This window comes from Ixodes scapularis, unplaced genomic scaffold, assembly GCF_016920785.2.
Source record: "Ixodes scapularis isolate PalLabHiFi unplaced genomic scaffold, ASM1692078v2 PGA_scaffold0__279_contigs__length_252992795, whole genome shotgun sequence".
NCBI classification, from domain to species: Eukaryota; Metazoa; Arthropoda; class Arachnida; order Ixodida; family Ixodidae; genus Ixodes; species Ixodes scapularis.
The window spans coordinates 148,266,013-148,288,347 of NW_024609835.1; the positions used below are offsets into that span (position 1 = coordinate 148,266,013).

General features: G+C 45.4%; 1 protein-coding gene across 1 annotated transcript in view; it reads right to left on the minus strand.

The window, feature by feature from the left end:
- Nucleotides 1-22,335, minus strand: part of LOC8029521 — a 130,215-nt gene that overhangs the window by 14,156 nt on the left and 93,724 nt on the right. The window contains exons 2-3 of the mRNA XM_040504782.2: nt 20,396-20,764; nt 17,558-17,866 (exon numbers count right to left, since the gene is read on the minus strand). Of these exons, the coding sequence (XP_040360716.1) occupies nt 17,558-17,866; nt 20,396-20,764 (678 nt within the window). The remainder of the gene's footprint in view (nt 1-17,557; nt 17,867-20,395; nt 20,765-22,335) is intronic.

The window sequence follows — 22,335 nt, forward strand, 5'->3', positions numbered from 1 at the left end:
TCACGTGACCTGGGTAACCATCGCGACTCTCGTGAGGGTAAACCTAGTAACCCTCGTGAGGGTAACTCTCGTGACCCTCGTGAGGGTAACTCTCATAACCCTCGTGAGGGTAACTCTTATAACTCTCGTGACCCTCGTGAGGGTAACCCTTTTGAGGGTAACTAACCCTCGTAACCCTCGTGAGGGTTACGAGGGTTAGTAACCCTCGTAATCCTCGGGGGGGTAACCCTCGTGAGAGTAACCCTCGTAACCCTCACGAGGGTTACGAGGGTTACTCGCGGTTACGCCGACGCCGACGGCGACGGCGAAGGTGACGCCGCTCAAGCCGGGAACGGGCGCCTAAGAGCTGCGCTCTAAAAATGAAAGCCGTTTACAACTCCCTGTAACACCGATTTAGAGCGCAGCTCTTGAGGAGGAGGAGGGAAGGGTACTGGGGGGCTGAAGTGACCTGGGGGGGTCACGTGACGATGCCGATGATGTCATCAGTGACGTCACTGATGACGTCATTCATGATGATGACGATGACGATGCGGATTCCGGTGACGTCATCAGTGACGTCACTGATGACGTCATAAGTGATGATGACGATGACATGCGGATGCCCGTGAGGTCATCAGTGACGTCAGTGACGATGACGATGCGAACTCCGATGACGACATCAGCGATGATGACGATGACAATGCGGATGTCGGTGACGTCATCAGTGACGTCACTGATGACTTCATCCGTGATGATGACGATAACGATGCGGATGCCGGTGAGGTCATCAGTGACGATGACGTCATCGGGGAGGTCACGTGACCTCGGCGGGGGGGTCACGTGACCCTGGGGGGGTCACGTGACCTCGGGGGGTGACCTTGGGGGCCACGTGACCTTGGGATGACCTTGGGGGGTCGCGTGACCTTGGGGTGACCTTGGTTACGCCGACGTCGACGCCGCTCAAGCCGGGAACGGGCCCCTAAGAGCTGCACTCTAAAAAGTGAAAGCCGTTTACAACTCCCTGTAACGCCGAATTGGAGCACAGCTCTTGAGGAGGAGGAAGGAAGGGTACTGAAGGGAGGGTAGACCCCTCCTCCTCCTCCTCCTTCTCCTCCTCCTCCCCTCATTCTTGAATATGTTCCGGGGGGTTCACCTGACCTCGGGGGAGGCTCACGTGACTTCGGGGGGGGAGGCAGGGGTCACGTGACCTCCGGGGGGGGTCATTGGGGTGTCACGTGACCTTGGGGTGTCACGTGACCTTGGGGTGTCACGTGACCTTGGGGTCACGTGACCTTAGGTGTCACGTGACTTCTGGGGTCACGCGACCTTGGGGTGACCTTGGTGGGTCACGCGACCTTGGGGTGACCCCTTAACTGCGAGGTCACGTGACCTTGGGGGTCACGTGACCTCGCAGTTACGCCGACGGCGACGGCGACGCCGACGGCAACACCGACGCCGCTCAAGCCGGAAACGGGTGCCTAAGGGCTGCGCTCTAAAACACATTTTCATTTTGCCTGTTTCTTTCTGTTCCGTTTCTCTTTCTTTCTGTTTCTTCCAAGCATTCGTGAGTTCCGATGGCCGCCATTTTAGCCTTGAAATTTTAGGAAAATCACATAACTTGTCAATAAGATAAGAGATAGTGCTGAAACTTTGGCATCTTGTTTGGAGCTTTAGCGCTAAATTTGGGTGGAAAATGAACGTTTGGCAAGATGTAGTGTATTTTGCTTTAGTCCGGTGAGATTTTGTCACTCATTACACTCATTATCCTCATTTTTAATTCATATGTTATACTGTCGTATACAGGTAGTAGAGAACCAGTTTAACTTCCGAATTGCTGACGAACGTTTCCCTTTTTTTAGCTACCCCCTTCTCCCACAAAGGCGCAAATCCATATATGAATTATTATTCAACCTTCCTTCTTTCTGACTCATTACTAATAAAGGCGCCACAGGGTGGGCGCCAAAATGTATGCGCCACCAGCTTCCTTTTGACGCTCATTTTTAATTGAATGAGGTTCGCTACACACGGCATATTGCCGCGAGCGCAGCTGACCAAGAACGCAGCGCGCTCGTGGTCTAACGGTTATCGCGCGTGCTTTCCCCGCAGAAAGCGAGGGTTCGATTCCTGGCCGCGGAGGCGCATTTTTGTTGACTTTGTACAGTAATGTTCTGGTAAATTCGAGAACCATGTTGGCTTCTTCGAGGTCAGAATGCGCTACATGCCGAACCTTCTACGCCGATTATTCCAGAAGCCCACCCGTGTACATGAGGGGCTCCGCGTGGCGATTTGCAGTCAGTTTCGCCCCAGCGTTCGACCCTGCTGCTACGCCGACTTCGACGATCGCGACTCTCTTTTATTATCTTTTGTACCCTTTTATTTTTGGCACAAGTTCGCCACATTAAACGTTTATTTCTTCCTGTTTATTTCTTGTCACGTGACCCCCCCAAGTCACGTGACCTTGGGGGGTCACCTGACCTCGCGGTTACGCCGACGGCGACACCGACGCCGCTCAAGCCGGAAACGGGCGCCTAAGAGCTGCACTCTAAAACACATTTTCATTTTGCCTGTTTCTTTCTGTTCCGTTGCTGTTTCTTCCATGCATTCGTGAGTTCCGATGGCCGTCATTTTAGCCTTGAAATTTTAGGAAAATCACATGACTTATCAATAAGAGGTAGTGCTGAAACTTTGGCATCTTGTCTGGAGCTCTAGCGCTACATTTGGGTGGGAAATGAACGTTTGGCAAGACGTAGTGTATTTTGCTTTAGTGCGGTGAGATTTTGTCACTCATTACACTCATTATCCTCATTTTTAATTCATATGTTACACTGTCGTATACAGGTAGTAGAAAACCAGTTTAACTTCCGAATTGCCGACGAACGTTTCTCTTCTTTTAGCTACCCCCTTCTCTCTCGAAGGCGCAAATCCATATATAGATTATGATTCAACCTTCCTTCATTCTGACTCATTACTAATAAAGGCGCCACAGGGTGGGCGCCAAAATGTATGCGCCACCAGCTTCCTTTTGACGCTCATTTTTAATTGAATGAGGTTCGCTACACACGACATATATGATCCCCCAGCGCAAACGTGGAAACTTCACCATGCAAGTAATCATCGTTCAGGTATTCTACGCAGAAAACACTACTGGGAGGGCACCAACTTCAGAACGAATACCTTATCACCATATCGATAATAGGCTATTGGCTATTTGTTACAAACGAAAATGCGATCGAATGGAATGAAAGGCACTCAACCACTGTCAGCTGGACCCAGACCGATTCGTTTAATAAAAAGATAATTAAAAAAAACTCTGTACACTTATTTCAGGATTACCAATTACGATGTTCATGATCATCTGTATTACATTGCGACATCCCTGTCGAACTGCCTCCCGAGTTTTGGTTGCCACCAGTGTGAGGATGGAAAAACTTGCAATTGAGAGAGGAAGAGACGTCAACCGGGGATTAGCGGAAATAAACTAACAATTTTCCTCCTCTTCGACTCATTACTAAAGAGGAGGACGAAGAAGAAGTGTTTCGAAGACGGTTGCGTTTTTCAAGCTCGCTCCCTTGAATTTACATTTTTACTCTTATCAGTCGGTCTGAATAGTTGGAACTCCAGATAACCTTCGTAAGTTGACTGCTCCTGTCCACGGTGTGGTCTCCCGCGCCGGTCATTTTCCCGGTGCACGGTAATCGACCTGGCTATGTCTTCCGGGCCACCCTCTCAACACTCGAGCCATCACGTCTCCACCGATCAGTATAGTCTGTCTTCCTCCGTCTGTGGCAGCTCAACCGCTGAATCAGAAGACAAGGACTCGCCGATGAATACCGCTGAGGACATCACTCCAGGTCAGCAATGTGCCACAACCTCTTCGCGTCGAGTCATTGTACCAACCAGTGACATAGAGCTTTCTGACTTTGACGAACCAGAATGGAAAGATGCCAAGACAAGAAAAAAGCGGAAAAAGACTAGCCTTAATTCGAGCCTAAGTGCTGAGACAGTCTGCAGTGCTGCAGTAGTGCCTGAAGGGCTTACTGTCGTATTCACGCCATTAGAGGAGGGCCACGTGATTACGTCACTTAGTAGCCTAAAACTGTCCCTTGCTCTAGAGAAGATGTTCCCTGAATGTATCTCGGAAATCAGGTTCAACAACCGCCTGAATCTCATTGCCGTTGACGTAAGGAACGGACAGACGACCCGTGGGCTGCTACGATGCACGATGCTCTGTGGAATCAAAGTCAGAGCGTATGAGCCTCTCCCCAGACATTGCGCCACAGGTGTAATCAGGGACGTAGACACCACGCTGACTAACGAAGAAATCGCCAGCAACCTAAGGTCCCCTGAAAACAGAGTTGCTCGTCTTCGACGACTAGGCAAAAGCTCAGCGATCAAGATCTCCTTCTGTGGATCGACGTTGCCAAGCTACGTTTACCTCGGTCATGTCCGGCATGCAGTTTCACAATTCCAAGAGAATCCACTTCAATGCCGCAAGTGTTGCCGCTATGGACATCGAGAGACAACCTGCAAGCGCAGCCCAGTGTGCAAACGCTGCAGCGGCACGCATGAGGACAGAGACTCCTGCTCTGCTCAAGAAAAGTGCATTAACTGCGGCGACTCTCACTCGGCTACATCACCATCCTGTTCAAAATGGCGGCAGGAAAAAAAGGCAAAAAATTACTCCAGACAACACGGAGTCGATTTCCGCACTGCCAGAACTGCACTTCATGAATCCGGATGGCCGGAGCTGCCTAGAAAAAGCGAAGGGCCTTCTTCAACTGCGCAGGACACTTTGGCTACCATAACAGAGAACCAGGTGCCAGAGAGGCCTACATACGCTGCACTAACTAAGGTTCCAAAAAGTAACAAAATAGAGGCCCCTCCGACTAAGGAAGGGCCTATTTCACCTGACCTAATCCAACTCGAAAATCCGACAACGTCAGGAAACACACCCGCCGATCCAAGAAAGCGAAGAACACCGAAGCGTAAGACTCCGTCTGTTTCAACTGACACAGCTCCAAGCAAGGGGTGGATTCCGAAGCTTCAAACAGCAGCAAATATAATCTGCAAGCTTTTGGAATCTATTGACGCAGAATGGGCCCGCAGCATACTCACAATTCTTCAAATGGCCCTTCCCCTTATTAGATCATTGTAAATGGCAACTGCCGCGCCACATTCCTCTTCAGAACTCACTGTGTGGCAGTGGAATTGCCGTAGCCTCCGAAAAAAGCGCGGCAGCCTCATACAGTATCTTCAATCGCACGCTCCCCCACCTGACATCATCTTTCTACAAGAACCTCGCACCCTTCCTAATCTTCCTGGATATGTGACACATGTGGCACATAACGATCCCAAACAGGACCACCTTGTGGCCACCCTAGTCAAACGTGTTCACACCGTGGTAGACTTTACTTTAGACAACCAGGCCGTTCCTCATGTCCTACTTGAACTCCTTCCCGCCTCCCCACGCAAGCGCAACACCTAACCTCTCCGCCTACTCAATGTCTATAGCCGCCCCCAAGACCGCTACGCACGGTTTGATACACTGTTTGAAGCCGCACGGCGCAAGGATTGCGCAACATTCATTGCAGGCGACTTCAACGCTCCTCATCCCACTTGGGGCTACCCTCGCGACACACCTAAGGAACGCAAGCTACACACTTTGATCCAACAGCACAATCTCACTCTACTTACTGATCCATCGACACCTACACGTCTTGGCACCAGCGTTGCACGGGACACGTGTCCTGACCTCACCCTGTACCGAGGCACAAAACCCTGCACCTGGCACAACCTTGAAGAGCAGCTCGGCAGTGACCATTCCATTCTTGTCACCCATATCAACACCAAAGACTTCGCGGGTGAGGCACGCAAAATCCGCATCACGGACTGGCCTGCCTTCCGCGCATCTTCCTCTTCTACCTTGCCCGACACACACACGGATTGGGTGCAGACACTGCAAACCCGGCTAGACCGACACACGCGCACCCTTACCACCACTCCCGATGCGCCGGATATAGACTCCCACCTTCTTCACCTATGGGAAGCGCGCCGCGTCTAACCAAGCGGTGGCGACGTCAACGAAACAACCGGAAGCTCAAACTACGCATTGCACAACTCACTGTAGATGCTGCTACCTATGCTGCCAACCTCACTGGTCAAAACTGGAATACGCTCTGCGACACGCTCAATGGTACGCTCGGTACTGCACGAACATGGTCCCTACTCCGTCATCTAATACAACCAGGCCAAGCCAAATCGGACAGGGCCAAGGGCATATACAAACTTCTCCAGGCCACTAACCTAACAGACTCCGAATGCCTCACACAGCTACGACAGCGTTACCTTCCCCCTCCTGACACCCCACGCTATGCGGACTACACGGGTCCCCCCAACAATCTTCCTTATCTTAACGCGCCCATCACGGACATTGAGATTCGCGCTGCACTCACCGACATTCGCCGCAACACATCCCCTGGTCCTGACAAGATTCGCTACTCTCTCCTGTACAACCTCTCTGATTCCGACACCACTCAACTTACTACGTACTTGAATGAGGTGTGGGAGTCAGGCACCCTTCCCAAGGAATGGAAGGAAGCCACAGTCGTTCTGATTCCTAAGCCTGGCAAACCCCTCTCCTTGGAGAACCTGCGCCCGATTTCCCTTACTTCATGTCTGGGCAAACTGCTCGAGAAGGTCCTTCAGCTTCGCCTACACAAATTTTTTGCCGACACCTCCGCCCTTCCCCACACCCTCTATGGATACCGTAGTGGTATTTCTACTCAGGATGTACTGCTCCGCCTCAAACACGAAGTTCTAGACGCTCCAAGCACTGCTCAATATCGCGCTGTCCTTGCCGCAGATCTTAAAGGAGCCTTCGACAACCTGTCCCACGACCTGGTCCTTGAACAGTTGGCAGCCACTGGCTGCGGAGCGAAGGTGTACAATTACATCCGCAATTTCCTCCGCGACAGGTCTGCCAGCCTCGTTCTTGGTCACCTTCGCTCCCCCTCCACTCCGGTGGCAAACCGAGGTACTCCGCAAGGCTCTGTACTCTCTCCCCTCCTGTTTAACCTTGCTATGCGTGGTCTCCCTCCCCTTCTGGATGAAATCTCAGATGTCAGACATGCAATTTATGCAGATGACATTACTGTCTGGGTAACGAGAGGCTCCCTCGGACAAATAGAGACTCAGCTACAACAAGCCGCTACTACCATCGAGCAATATGCCCGGCGTGGGGGCCTCACATGTTCCCCCACTAAGTCGGAGTTACTAGTCGTGACAAAACACGCTCGCGGACAAACCGATCTTCCCTTCACCATCACACTAGATGACAAACCCGTCCCGCGTAAATCGGCCATACGGGTGCTTGGCTTCACGTTGCAGTCCAACGCTAAGGCAACACAAACCCTTCACCAACTCACTACCCAGTGCAACCAAATCATGCACATGCTACGCCGCGTCTCTAACCGCCGAGATGGCCTTAAAGAGGCAGATGCCTTGCGCCTTGTCCAGGCCTTGATTCATACACGTCTACTCTACCACCTACCGTACCACAACCTCACCCAGACCGAACACAAACGTATGTCTACCCTACTACGGAAGGCGCAGAAACTGGCGCTCGGTCTCCCCGTTCGCACAGCCACCGTTTGCCTAGAACGGCTTGGTGTGACCAACACCCTGGAGGAACTTATAGAAGCGCATGAGGCTGCCCAGTTGATGCGCTTGCGCTCGACGGCTCAAGGGCAGAGTCTCCTTGCCACCCTTGGTTTCCCACCCTGTCCTGCTTCCTTTAGCGCTGCGGGTCTCTCCCCCGCTGCTCGCGCCAAACTCATTGTGGCTCCTATTCCCCGCCATATGCATCCTACCCGTCACTCGGCTCGGCGTGACCATCGCTCGCGCTACCTCCGACGCGCGTATAGTGAAGGCTGCGATACCGTTCGTGCCCTCTTTACGGACGCCAGTCCGCAGGATGCACGTGGGGGGATCACAGTCGTCGTGAGCAGTGATCTCAGGCTGGTCCACGCTGCCACGGAACGTGGTCTCACCGACGTGTCGCTCCTGGAGGAGCGTGCGGTTGCCAGGGCGATCCTTTCCACCTCCACTCTTTCCTCTTCCACGCCAACTCACATTCTGACCGACTCCCAGACGGCCTGTCGCCACTTCCTTTACAACACCCTACATCCCTTCACTGCGTCCCTACTCGACTCTTTCCTATCCTCCACCTCCCACACTTTCCGGTTAGTCTGGGTGCCTGGGCACGCAGACATCCCTGGTAATGAGTGCGCACATGCGCTCGCCCGAGAACTCTCAAACCGGGCACCTGGGGAAGACTCTGCTACCATCCGACCAGCCCCTTTTTCATACTCAACTCACCTAGCTGAGCTACGCCTTGCTCGACAACATTATCCTCCTCCTCAGCCTTCCCTTACTCGCAGACAGGGCGTCCTATGGCGTCAGCTCCAAACCAACACCTTCCCGACGCCCCTTTTCTACTCATACGTGTACCCCTCCCGCGGTCCGCCTGAGTGCCCGCAATGCGGCGATCGTCCTACCCTTCTCCATATGGTCTGGCAATGCCAAGCCATTCCCTCTGTCTCGCCTCTTCCCAACCCCTCCCCCACCTCCTGGGAGGAGCGGCTGACCGATGACACGGCCACCGGCCAGCAATGGCTGGTGGACCGTGCCGAGTCGGTGGCCGCCACGTATGGGGCCCCGGACTAGGGGCTCCAACTGGGTGTACTAAAACCCATACCTGCAATAAAGTTTATTCATTCATTCATTACTAAAGAGACACACAACTCGCTGCTCTGTCGCCTAAGAAAACGAGCGCGGCTCCTTTGGCGAATTATTCAGGTATTTCCGGAATGCACCTTCCCGAACAGAGATGGCTGTGAATGCAAGCGCTAACATCAAAGGTATATTTCGTTTCATTGTTTTCTTCCTTTTGGCTTATTGGGTGCGAGAAACTGGGATTCAGTGAAAGAATCCTTCACTTATAACATGCACCCCTGTGAAATTTAGAAATCGGGACAAAACAAACGCCTCTTAAAAATGCGTTGTCGGGAAAAATAATCTCTAACATTGAATAAGACGAGTTCTAACACCAGTTGTAGTTTATGGATTAATCTCATCAACATAATGAACGAAATATGCGGGTTTACTTTTCATTAAACAACAAACATATAACCGTCCATTGTTTTGAATTAAATGTAACTGGTTTCTCGCGAGCAACCAGGAAATTAAACCAAAAAAATTATAAGTTTTATTTACAATATAACTATCGTGAGAGCTGAGGAAAAAAGCTGTTCAAGTAGCTTGACGCGTCCTCAACCCCCTTACAGACACACTAGTTGCAAAGATTTCTAATAACGGAATATATATGAAACATTCTAAGAGTGGTAATGCACGTTAAAGAGCAGTAATTATGTAATACATTTATACATGTACAAAACAGAAAACAACATTATGACTGCTTATTTTGAAATAAAATAATCCCAAAGTTCACAAGTGCTACGTGATCATTATAACAATAATAATAATAGTCTTTATTTTATGTGTCCACAAACAGCACAGAGCCTTGTGTGTGGTACACAGCAAATGCTGACAAAATGAAAAAAAAGTATAAGCACATAGAAAACATATCTATCCCATAAATAACTCACAAAACAAACATAGAACACATAGCGACATCCGACAAGCAAGATAAGGTAAAAGAAGAAGAGGCACTGAAAATACAAATACAGCAAACCAAAAAAATCATGTCTGTTTATCTGAATACATCTGTTTAATAAAGTTGGCAGGGTCTGTTTAATCATTTGAATGTTATACTCTGAACACGAAGTTTCTGCTACTTAGAGGTATGGGTGACGGGTGGAGCACGCTCGAACTTTTAGTCTTATTGATGCTAGTGATAAAAAAATTCTGTCTCGTGTTGCTCCTGTTTGCATTTTATAGTAAGTCCAGCTATAACCATAATTTTCACATATTCTTAATACCTCTAGTTATTAAAAAAGTTGATCAGTATGAAAATCATAGGACATGTTACTCATGATCCATAATTATAACTTTTCTTTAATAAAAATATTCTTTGTAGATTATTTTCTTTTAGTTGTTCCCCAGACCAAGTAGCAATAATTCAAAAGAGATTAAAAATAACTAGTTATAAAAGAGCTCTTTTACACTAGATTGGAAAATACAGCGACGTACATGTTGGTAGAAGCGAGTTCAGAAACAGTAAAGTCCACGTGTTCACTCCATGATATCCGTTTTGGAAATGTAACTTCCAAAGTCTTAAACGTGCTGATCAATTCGATATTTGAGGTGTCTAGAATAATAACATATGGAAGGTCAGAATTTTTATTCTTGGGGCTAAAAAGAGTAACTTTCCTTTTGTTCTTAGTTATTGGCAGATCGTTTTAACTTGCCCAAGTTTCTAGGCGTCTTATAGTGTCATTTGCTATAGATGATATATCATTGCAATTCTGTCCCGAAAAAAAGATACTGGTGTCGTCAACAAAAATAATAAATTTAACTTGAGCGCGACGTTAACGATGTCGTTAGTATAAATACTAAAAAAATAACAGTGTCAATATGCTTTCTTGGGCTGCTCCTGATTTTAATAGTTTTATATATGTGAGGTGACCGCGAAAATTAACATATTGATGGCCGTGATTTAAATATAACTTCATAAAAGTGTTTTGTGTCCTCTCGTGGCGTAGATTTCAAGTTTTTGAGGGAGCAAATAGTTGTTAATTTAATCGAACGCTTTAGTAAAATCTATGAATATGCCCAGTACCATATTTCTGTCTTCAAAATGGCGCAATATGAACTCTTTTTCTTCCATCACAGCTAGTTCCGTGGAACGTTTTTTCCTAAATCTGAGTCGGGACTTTGTTATTATGCTATGTTTATCTCTAAATGTAATATACGGCGATACATTACTTTTCCGGGCCTCTAGAAGAATTAAAAAACAGAAAGGAGAGAAACAGGTCTATAATTGTTTATATCAATCCATCGTCTTTCTTATGAATTACTACCACCTTTGCTATCTGCATTTTTATGGGGAATATGAGCTTTTCTAAACAGACTACAGTTGTATGCTAGGTATGGGCTAAGAATATCTAAAACATATAAGACTGGGCGTATATGTATACAATATGCATCGCAGTTGCGACTAATGTTTACAATGCGCAATACTGACATTATATCTTCTTCAGTGACCAAATTTAAATAAATACATTCATGAACACTTCATCTTATATAATCACAAGCATCGTTATTATACTACGTTCATACCCAACATCTAGCCTGCATTAGGGTATCGAGAATGACGCTCCACGTGCAACACAAAAACAACAAAGATAGCATATTTCATGAGAACTACATCGTAGGTATATCGTTAATCGGCAGGATTTCATTACTCAGATAAAATATTGATTAGCTATGCACGTTCTCGGATCCCGAGTCAACAGATAAGGCTGGTCGACGTATCTATAAATAGCCCGCGAATGATTCCCTAGTAAATATGAAGATGGAGTATCATTATTTTTCGCGCCATCAGATACCCATCAAAAAGAAAATACAGAACCTCAGCGGCAAAACTGACCTCTGTATCAATATTGTGCTCGTGGAATCGGCTTTAATTGAAGCATATTAAGTCACTGAATAATCACCTAAATAATGACCGCTACACGCTTGACCCTGATAAACCCTAGTTCACCCTACCTCAACATCAACTTCTAGGTCCTATAACACCTGTTAATAAACATAGTAAACAAACCAGTTATTGGTGAAGAATACAGTTCTCCCAGGCAAAATTTATTCACCACTCGCCGCCTTTTAGCAACTCAATACAGCGAGATCGTAGACCGGTTTAAAATTAGGCAGTATCTAATATACAGCTATACTGGAGTTAAGGGGAATTTTCTGGACCCTATTCCGGCCAAAACTGTTTGTAATCGGTAACGCTCGAAGGGTTATTCGCAGGTGAAGACAGTACAACAATTTATTTTTTAGTAGCGTCCGTTATTTGAAGATCAAGTAAGGGTGTCACCATTACGCTGCATTACGCAGTCCATTAGTCGGCAAGACATCCTCGTACTGTCAGTATGGTACCCTCCATAGAGTTATTATAATGTGCGCTAGAGGTTCCAGTGGCGCTAGTGTGCTGTCGCAAATTGAAGCAGACAGAAATCAGTCGAAAATTGACTTCCGGTAATGCATTTCTATGGGAAAAGTCAGTGCATTTTCTCCCGGCGCTCGATCATGAGTGCGAATATTCCGAATAATTCCTACGTACTAGGTAGCTTGGAACATTTCTCAGTCAGCCCGACGAAATTATTGGTCAGTTACGGCGTTCTTATTTCAAATTCATCGCATTAGAAACAGTGCTAAAACGGCTTCGTACGTGTATTTATGTGCACTGTCGGACACTCTTAGCGCGAACACTACGTCGGCGCTTTTCAGCATGAGGGACGAACGAAGGACGTCTGGAAATTAAGGGAGACGGTAAGAACTACGCAGTAACATTGGACCAGTAACTGCCCGCGCATGTACGATCAAAATAAATTGAAGGCCACGTAATGTATTCCGATCTTAAATAAGTAAGTACCGCTTTATTCTTTATGCTCTGAGCGAACTTCTACGTTCAAAATATCACCAGCACGATCGAAATCTTTGAGAACAAGTTCCCCATAAAAGCTGCCCGGCAGAGAAAACAATACGAAGAGACATCTTCCGTAGCTCACGTGCTTTATTATTTACGTCTTGAACGTTTTCATCTGCTCATGCACGACGGGGTAATTTTCATATAGTGACAGATCTGGCATATTATCAATTTATAAGCGTCACCGGAAGGCTGGCGAGCCTTGAACACACTCTATATTCCTTTCGATTGTAATTTTGTTTTGAATCGTCGCTTGTTTTTACACACCTGCTGCGGAACACACGTTTGGGACTGAAATGTAGCGAAGTTAATCATCACTCACTGATGAAGAAAAACGCGCTCACTAAAACAATTACACTTTTACAATGTTAATTAAGGCACATACTATTTGGTATGACCGAAATAACCAAAGTGTTCCGTGTTATTTTCCGGCGAAGCGACAAAACGCTCGAGCGTTTTCCCAAAGGAATGCACTAAAGCACCGCAAAAGTAGGCTGGCCGCTGTCTGCTTCCATTTTCGTCACGGAAGTCGCGTTGACACTAGCGCCAGTTGAACCTCTAGCGTACGTTATAATAACTCTATGGTACCCTCGACTGAAAACGCGGGAAGTTAGTATGAAGAATTTTTCAACTAAAAGATTTTGTTAGTGAATATTGTAAAATTGTATAACTTATTACACGGGCAATGTTTGAGCCGCACTTTTGTGGAGGCGCGCTGTTTCTTTTTTTTATTATTAATAAAATACTTGGAGATATAAACACTAAGATATGTATACGTTCCAAAGTCACGTGTCTCTACGGTGACTATAAAACCAAATCATGTACGTAGAAAAGCTTCTATCAAAGAGATTACTGGGTCAAACTGCTGGTAACAGGAGTTAAAAGAATATGACACATTGCTTCATGATACTTTAGAAGTTATTGAAACTGAAAGAAGTCTGACAAGATGCTATGTGCGGATTATTTTTAGTTTGTTAATGTCTTTGAAAGCTCTCTAAAGAAAAAAAAAACACACGGTAACAACTTAACAATTCAGCAATAAAATCTGTTAAATTTGAAGTGAGTACTTCCGGAATACAGAATACTTCCGATCTAATTTTAAAAAAAAGTGTATTGATGTTTCAAAAATAAACAAACTTATAGTTAAAACTTAATATAAAAAAGACACTGCCCTTTGCATCTGCTTCTGAGATACCTGTGTACGAGGCAGTGAGTTATTGCATTAAATATACGTCTTCAAAATGTCTAAAGTCACCTACAATCTAAGAGACGCTGGGAGTGGCTAGCTCCGAACATCTTATTTTCGCTTCACAGCCAATCCGATTGCGTCATCAGCCAATAAAAATGTTGAAGAACTAATTACAAAGCAAGAAGTTTTCTCACTGCGCTTCTCAAGTTCTCGGTTTACAACTGATTTTTTGGTTCGAGATTAAATTCCTTCATAACGGGAACTCGATGTTTTCTGTCGAATGCAGTACAGCACTGCTCGTGGGTGAAATATTTCTAGGAGTGACGTATTAAAAGCGTGTTTGATAATTTCAAGTGGGTTTAGATTTGACAGCACGTATTTATTTTGTTTGCTTGAAACATTATATTGTTCCAAATTATAAAAAGGAAACACAAATGCCCCAATTTTATCCACTTCCATTTAAATACCTTAGGAGTAACCAATAAGAATAATATAAGGAGTAACCAATAAGAGTAATATAATAGGCCACACTAAGTCATTTTCACTATGAGAATCGGGGTTTCCTCTTGCGACACATCCAGTGAATGATATGATTTAGAAGCGTATTTAAGTTTTAAATTGCCATCCAACTAAATATTCATTTCTAAGTACATCATGTGCACATAGCGTCACTGTTAGCGCGAACACGGCATAGGCGACTTTTCGCATTTTATTGGGAAAGAGTATTAGTGGGCACACAATTTTACCCCTTATACTAGAGCCCTCAATAAGCTCTTTCTATAACAATGATTTCTTTGATGACAACCTTTCGGTTCTAAGAGAAAAATACAGAAAACTGGCGATCACTTGTTCGCGCTAAAAGTGTCGCGCTTTGTACCTCTTAAAAGAAAGCGAAAAAATGCCTCTGTACGTTATACCTTCATCGCGCGTACACTTGATTCATGAAGGTAGTAAAAAAAATAAAGGTTGTGCGTATGTTTATACAATCGGATCTTATTCTGCCTCAACGGACGACTTGTCTCCCAGCTGTAGTTGAGAAATTTAGCCAATGCAGTACAACCGCTAGCCTGGGGTCTTTAACGTGCATAACGGAGTAGTGACACACGACCGCCATGAAGGCAGTAACTAACGGTAATTTTGTTCGTAGCCTCGTGTTTATGATACCATAAAGCAAGTGGATTTAACTAAGTACAAACGCTAAATAGATACTATATTGGGTAGATAAAGAGATAGTCGCCACACTTTAAAAATCGTTTAAAACAGGGCAACGTGACATTACCATTGACTCAAATACGTGAGTATTTCGAAGTGTGTAATCGTGTAGGATTAGAGAAAAGCCACGAACAAGTTTAAAAAATATATATATAATAAATATGCTTTCTTTTACAAACGGAGGTTCTAAAATCGAAGAACATCAAAGCTTCTTAGTCTTTTTTGAACACACTTTTATCTCGTTCTTTTTATTACACACGGTTATAAACGTCATCGTGTAACGTGATATAAATATTAATAAAAATATTTATTACTTCTACACAAGAACCTAAAAAGACATTAAATTGGACGTTAGTTCATCTTTATCACACGTACGAGCCCTAGCAGGATACGACTGTAATGAAATTATAAATATAGTATTTGATGTTGTAGGGTAATAGAGGTATGCAATGTAAAACACCAACGTCGCACGAAAGAATCTGAACACACGTAGTTTATTGAGACCTGTAACGTTTTATATTTGTCTTGTCTTGGTCTCGTGACGTTAAGTCGCTCGTTGTCTTTGGGGTCTGTGCTGACGCCGTTCTCGCCAATTGCCAATCAAGGGTCTCTTCTCTTGGGTTTTAGTGATGTCGGGATCGTAGACTTTTAGGGTTGGTTTAATATACAGGTATTATACACAAACGTTACAACATAAAAGTTCGCTAGTTCTCAAAACTCGATGGCGTCTGCCGTTTGACTCTCTAAGTGACAACTCTGCACTTCATCCACTCGATTTTTCCGCATCGCTCTCGATGGGACTTTTATCTCAACTCCTTCTGTATCGCTCTGGATGCGTCTCCTCTCGAGTATCTTAGTCGTCTCCCCCTCCTCAACTCTTCCGCTCCCAACATAGCTACCCTCATCTCTTTCCCTCTCTTTCACTCTCTCCATCTAACGCGCATTCTCGTCCCCGTGGTACGGCTACACATATCCCGAGAAGCAAACTCAAAGAACGAGTTTAGTTGGCGCTACCCAAAACAAAACGGCCCTCCGCCGCCGACTCTGTAAACATCCCAATCATCAACCCCCGCAAACGCACCGTACAGATCCTTAACATACCTCTCGTGTCCACAATAGCCGATTCCCGGTACAACCCCGAAAGATCGACAACACGGGAAGAAACGTGCCATCAACAACGTCATAAGGGGGGTACATAAAACAGAACACATTTCGAACGACGCTGTCAAGAGCAGCTAAAATAATACAAAGCAGCTTTGTAGACAAAGAAGTTATATACGTAGCTCTATAAACAGGTGGAATGTTACAATGTTCACGTCCGTGCCTCCATTGGGGGCTCATCGACCCCTGGAGGGATAACGCGCCCTGCCGTAAAGATGCTCGAACCCCCGAAGAAGGAAAACACATACGAAATTACACAACATGATCTATATCAGTCCCTTCATGTTTTTCATTGAACAATCTAAATGTAGAGACCTAACGCCTGGGATAATAAGATGCCCCTGGACATTTTAATATTTGAGGATTATTAGATGTAAACAGAGCCATGACTATTATTAGGCGTTGATTTCGGTAGTATAGTATATACCGCCACCAATTACAATTAAGTATAAGTTTACACATCCCTTTTCAAGTCACCTCATTCAGAGGTCACTTTTAAGCCCGAATAGATGTTATATCTACTCCTTGATATTACTTCATCAGGTGAAAAAAAAATCTGTACTACAGTTTTCTCTCATGTACCACTCCGCTGGCCGAGACGTTGTTTTGGGCTTGGTAAGAACAAAGTATTACCAAAACTCTACAATACGCTTCTGGTCTTCAGACTTCGTAACGCTATGCTGGCGCTTTGTTCGCGACAGTGCCGCGGTGCGTACTTCGACAAGGGGAAAAGAGACGCCAATCTCCCCACCACCACTTTAAGTCCACCAACCAAGAAGCGCAAACGGAATTTCAGACCCTGCCCACATTAAAAGGTCACGCGCCATTGTACTGAAAGTGTTTTTTCAATAAACGTGACTCTATCCGTGAACTTAATCAACTGCTCACGGTTCTTTATGTGCTGCAATTTCCTCAATTGACATCATCTTTCATTGTTGTTTTGTCGAAAAATGCTTATTAATACCGTCACCACCATCAAAACTCAGCCCCGAAATTCCGCACCCCAAGTGGCGGCACCTAATGGAAGCACTGCGAACCCGTGAGCTGAACCCCCCCTCCACCCCTTACCGACAGTGGGGCATCTAGTTGCGGCCTGTCCTCATAGCAAACTTCGACGGAATTTTGATGAAAACTGGCCTATTCAAGTTTCTTCGCATTGTATTTATCAATATCCGTCTTTCACTAACAGCCTTTTCGATTCCCCTTTTTTCCCATCATTCTGGGCAGTCGATATAGATGTCGGAGCTGTCCCACTGTCTGTGTTACCAAAACCCTCTATTCAGTGCCTAAATATAAAATTACGTGTGCATATATGGCGACTTATCTTAACACCTGTTAACGTGCCTTACCGGGTTCAAACTCTAGTCTCCGCTGTCGCTTGAAGTTCGTCTCCGGGATAGAGAGCACGCATTCGAAAATGTGTTCCAGTCCAGCCTCGAGAGTGCGGCTGTCAACGGCGTGCGTGAGACGAATCTTGTAAGCTCCTTCGGCCTGGGCCACGCTGGGCGAAGTCCCGAGAGCCCTGGCAGCCAGATCACGACCACTGCTCTGGTAGAGGAAGAGGGTGGGCAGCGGGAACACGCCGTCCACCTCGCACGACAACTCCGTCACGGTCGGCGAGAGGCGCTCGTACGAGAAGTCGAACCTCTTCGGCGGGGCTGTGTGCCAGAAGTCGCCGTTGTCGACCAGGGTCATGCGGATATTCAAGAAGGCTCGCATGAAAAATAAACAAAACACAGAAGTACACCACACTCAAAACGATATCTATATATAATCCCTCAGCACGACTTGCTTGCACGGGAAACACGACATTACTTCTGACAACTATCTCAGGTCGAACCTAGCCTTCCCTTCGCCACTCAATGCGCAGATGTCTAGAATCTGCGCTCATTTATAAGACTAGGATTGCGTTTTTTCGATAAATATTGATAAACCTCGAAAATGAAGCCTCGAAGCGGTTTCACAAAAAAAAACGAGGAAAAGAAAAGAAAGAGAAAAAAACTAAAACGTTTAAAAAGAAAAAAAAAAAAGAACATCATTCATTTCGTAAAATAAAAGTTATCTACTTCTTATTTTTTTCGCTCCGAAACTCAGCCCTCACTGAACTGCTCGCAAAGCTGCTTCTTACTTCGAAACTTATAGTCCTTGTCTAGTGTCCTCCCCGATACCGGGACGTTTTACAAGAGTTCGAGTTACCCCTATATTTTCTGGAGGTGGGGGATCCTACACGGGCGTGTCCTGGTTTCTTCATTATCAGTCCCGATAAACGCCAATGTTTTGGTCGATAACTAAAATTGAGTCTAAATTATACTGAAGCTCTTAAAACTTAATAAACACGAAAAAACACGTCCCAATTTGAAAAAATATAAACGCGATAACACGGAACCCTACCTATAACCTTAGACTCAGTTGCCTTTCTCGAAAAAAAAAAGCCACGAGACATAGTACAGGAGTTTTTTCTCTCCCTACCGGAGCTCTTTGCTCAAGTTGTACCATTCAAATTACAAAACAATATGGTTTTCTTTAGATCTTTCGGACTCTATCGGTGTCTGAAAAAGAAAGGTGAAATGACAGAGCTCGGAGACACACGGGGACAACGAAAACGAAGCTGTTGATGGTTCAAACAAACTAAAGGAACATATACATGATGAAACAATTCATATGACGAGAACGAAGTGAAGAGTCAAACACGTGTTTTTTTTCTTTACTTTGTTTGTGTCGTTTGAGCTGATTTCATGATGTATAACGCTTATAACTCGCCCAATTTACTACATTAGTAAATTAACATATTTGATATTTAAGGTAATACCTGTTATTAGAGTGCAAAATAAAGCACAGAATTTGCTAAAAGGCCGTGGTCAAAATTGCCATGGTTAGTAGTGTGCACTCGTGATTTCGCTTCCCATTTAATCCAGCTTGCCCTGTTACTGCAGATAACCACGCATCCTTAAAATTCACACTAGTGAGGTAGAGCACCGCCAAAGCTAGGTGTGCGAGCTGACAGCCCGAGAAGCTTCATTCACAGCACGAGGGACACGAGGTGGCGCCTCATCCCAAAGCATATTTCTTGAACTCTATCAGCCAAACGTTCTTTCAATCGACTTCTCTAGTTTTTATGCCTTAAACGAAGCAGATCACGAGCAGTGAAACGTTTCTTTTTAAAAGCATATTTTGTCACGAAGAAGCCCCAATGTTCAGCTTGCAAAGACAAACGTTTTAATGATGAACACAATTCAAGGTTTAAATTTTTATATAGGCTGCTTGACCAGTCATAACTCATGCCAAACTTAAGTGTTCCACCCTTATGACTACGTTGGTAAGGATTCGCTTGTAAGCTCTAGCTGTTGGAACGAACAGCAGCCAATATGTCAACGCAGATTGTTCCATTTTATTCTTCGGGTGAGCAGAGCGAGGTTCAAGAGATAACTTGCCTTCGTTTCTTAGGAGGACCACATAGAGCGAACACACAGCAGCCATAGTAACCATAGATTCATATCATGCTGTATAACTACAATTATTCAGATAATAACCCATGTTAAATTGTTATTTTTAAACGTAGCACCTATCTCAACTATGGTGTCCTTTTCTAGCCAGTTCAACCTAAATATAATACTTAAACTTCACGAGGTGTCCGTCGTAACTTCTTAGATTTTCAAGACACGGAATTTGGGGGCGTAGAATATTTAAAATTTGCAGATAAATTCACATACTTCCACGTTTCGACTCGTCAGGTTTTGCATTTCAATGTTTTAGTGGCAGATTTGCCTCCTCACTATTTAACGCTTTAGCAGTATGCGTATGATATATTCCTTCCCCTGATGTACCAAGTAAAAATGTACCATGGTAAAGTCAAATTATGCTTTGAGGTATGCTTGAATGCGCTGAACTCACAATGTGTTCTAAAGTACAGTTGAAGTTTCAGAAGTCAATACCCTTGAAGGTAAAATTGAGAAAAGCAACACGAAGGTATGACTTGTTGACTTGCATTTCAGGTTGTACCTGTCTGTTTCCAAATTACGGAGGGTGTTTTTACTTCTCATTTACGCTTCTTGTGCTTCATAACAGGTTTTGTAAGCGGAAGTCAATCGTTTCTATAATATCTCGAAGGTATCCAGACATGATAAAAAAAATAACTTTCAGCTAGTGAATTCAAAAAACCTATTGCTTCAGGTGGCACACAGACTCACCATAAACCGTCATGAGCTTGGACTCGGCATCCTGACTTGCGAGTGAGTTTACGTGGCATGAGTAGCGCCCACCAAGCTCCGTTGTGGGGCGCACCAGGTTCAGGGCTCGGAACTTGGTGAAGCTGTTGCCGCTAGACAGCGAAAAGTCCAGGTTCAGTCTCCCTCTGAGCCTCTGGGACACGTGTCGCTTTTCTAGTTCGGGAATCCACTGGTAGATGGGCTGTGGGTCGTCGTTGAGGAACCACTTGACCACGAGTTGCTGGTCGTCCTGGGCCACGCTGTAGACGCAGTCAAGCACCACAGAGTCCTCGGTGCCGTTTTCCACCCACTTGGGCACAGAAAGGTGCAGGATGTGGACGCAGTAGACGTCTATCAAAAGAAAATATAGTAGGGCTAAGGAGTCTATTCTGGTAGGCCAGCTGTGTATTATTTGCGTCAGTAGAAAAGGAGTAAAAAGATACCCGATGATAGAACATGAGAGCATTCTGGTTGTATAGTTATACTTTTGGCTTGTGAGGAAGCGTTCCACCTCGACAATCACCTCGCGGTCGTCCTGGAAACTCCTGGAACGCAGTTTGTTTTTAACGACAAAAACAAATAAAGGAGTTACCGGGTACCAGGTGGTACAACATTGCTAGTTCAAAATCAGTCAAGTTTTCTGGAACGCCTGGTGCATTTTCGGGGCGCGTCCACTCGTTGAAGCCCGCTACGCTATCAGCCCGCCTTATGAACAGAAGTTGATTAATTAAAAACACGTCAACTTTTGCGTGGTGCTACTTTACCTGTCGTGTGTATATATATGTTTCCGTTTCCTGAATAAAACAAGATGAAAGTTAGTGCCTGTCCTGTATACTTCTTGTTTTTGTCTTTTTTGCGCTATTTTATGCTTTACTAAGATGAACCCAAGTAGCCCAACAACGTACCCTACTGCTTTTTTTTTTTTTTTGGATTGGCAAACATAAAGCTTCCGGAAAACGTGCCGCAAAACTAACATCGTTCATTAACACCCCTCCGTTGGCAGTGCAGGCGCTGCCACTGGGGGCGATAGGAACGCTATCTGCCCGTACTGCTAGCGTGCAGGGAAAAAGGAAAAATTGTAGAGAACTAAGGACGTGGAGACAGATGAGTAAGGTAGATTGTGATTGCCAGAAACAATCGCATGGCGTCACTGTGTGCTGCACAGAATGAAGTAAGGCAAAATTCACGTAGAACGCCTTAGACTACGACGACTTAGCTAAGGAGTTCGAAAGTTACGCTAATCGTAAAAAGTGAAGAAATCGGTATTCAAGAACTTTCTCCTAAGTGAGAGGAGGAAAGGGACGTTTTCGCGGTGTCCCGCCAGTTCTCGATCACTGCGAAAACGAGCTGTTGCTATCGCGACAGCATCTTTGGCACCACGAACAGCCAATCGGAGAGCCCGGAATGATCGGAGTAAATGGATCTTGGATCACAACAAACGTAGGCGGCCTTTCCAGCAACGCTTGTTTTAGGGATTGTTTCGGTGGGGTGTATTGTAGACATAACGAAATGTCGATTTAAACGGGCCGGAATGACTACCTCTCCGAGGAAAGTGTAAAAATATTGGCCAATTAATTGTTAACACCCTCGATCGCTACGAAGTTACAGAACTATCATCGTTGCTAAAAGGAAATGGCCCGCACGGCTTGGTAAAGCGGCGCACATGGAAACAAATCGTCGCTGCGCATTTCCTGTCCTCGGGGATGCAGGAGGCAGCCGACTCCTGAAGGATACTGTACATTTAAACATCAAGCGTGTGAGGAAGAGCCACGTAAATACTTGTTCAGGTTGGGAGTGGAACCGCGTTGGGCACCGCACGGTTGGACTGCGTCATGGTAACCGCTTCAGAAACTATCTTTTGCAACCGAATATATGATTTGCTCTGCCACTATACCATTGCAATTTGATGCCGACGTGACGCT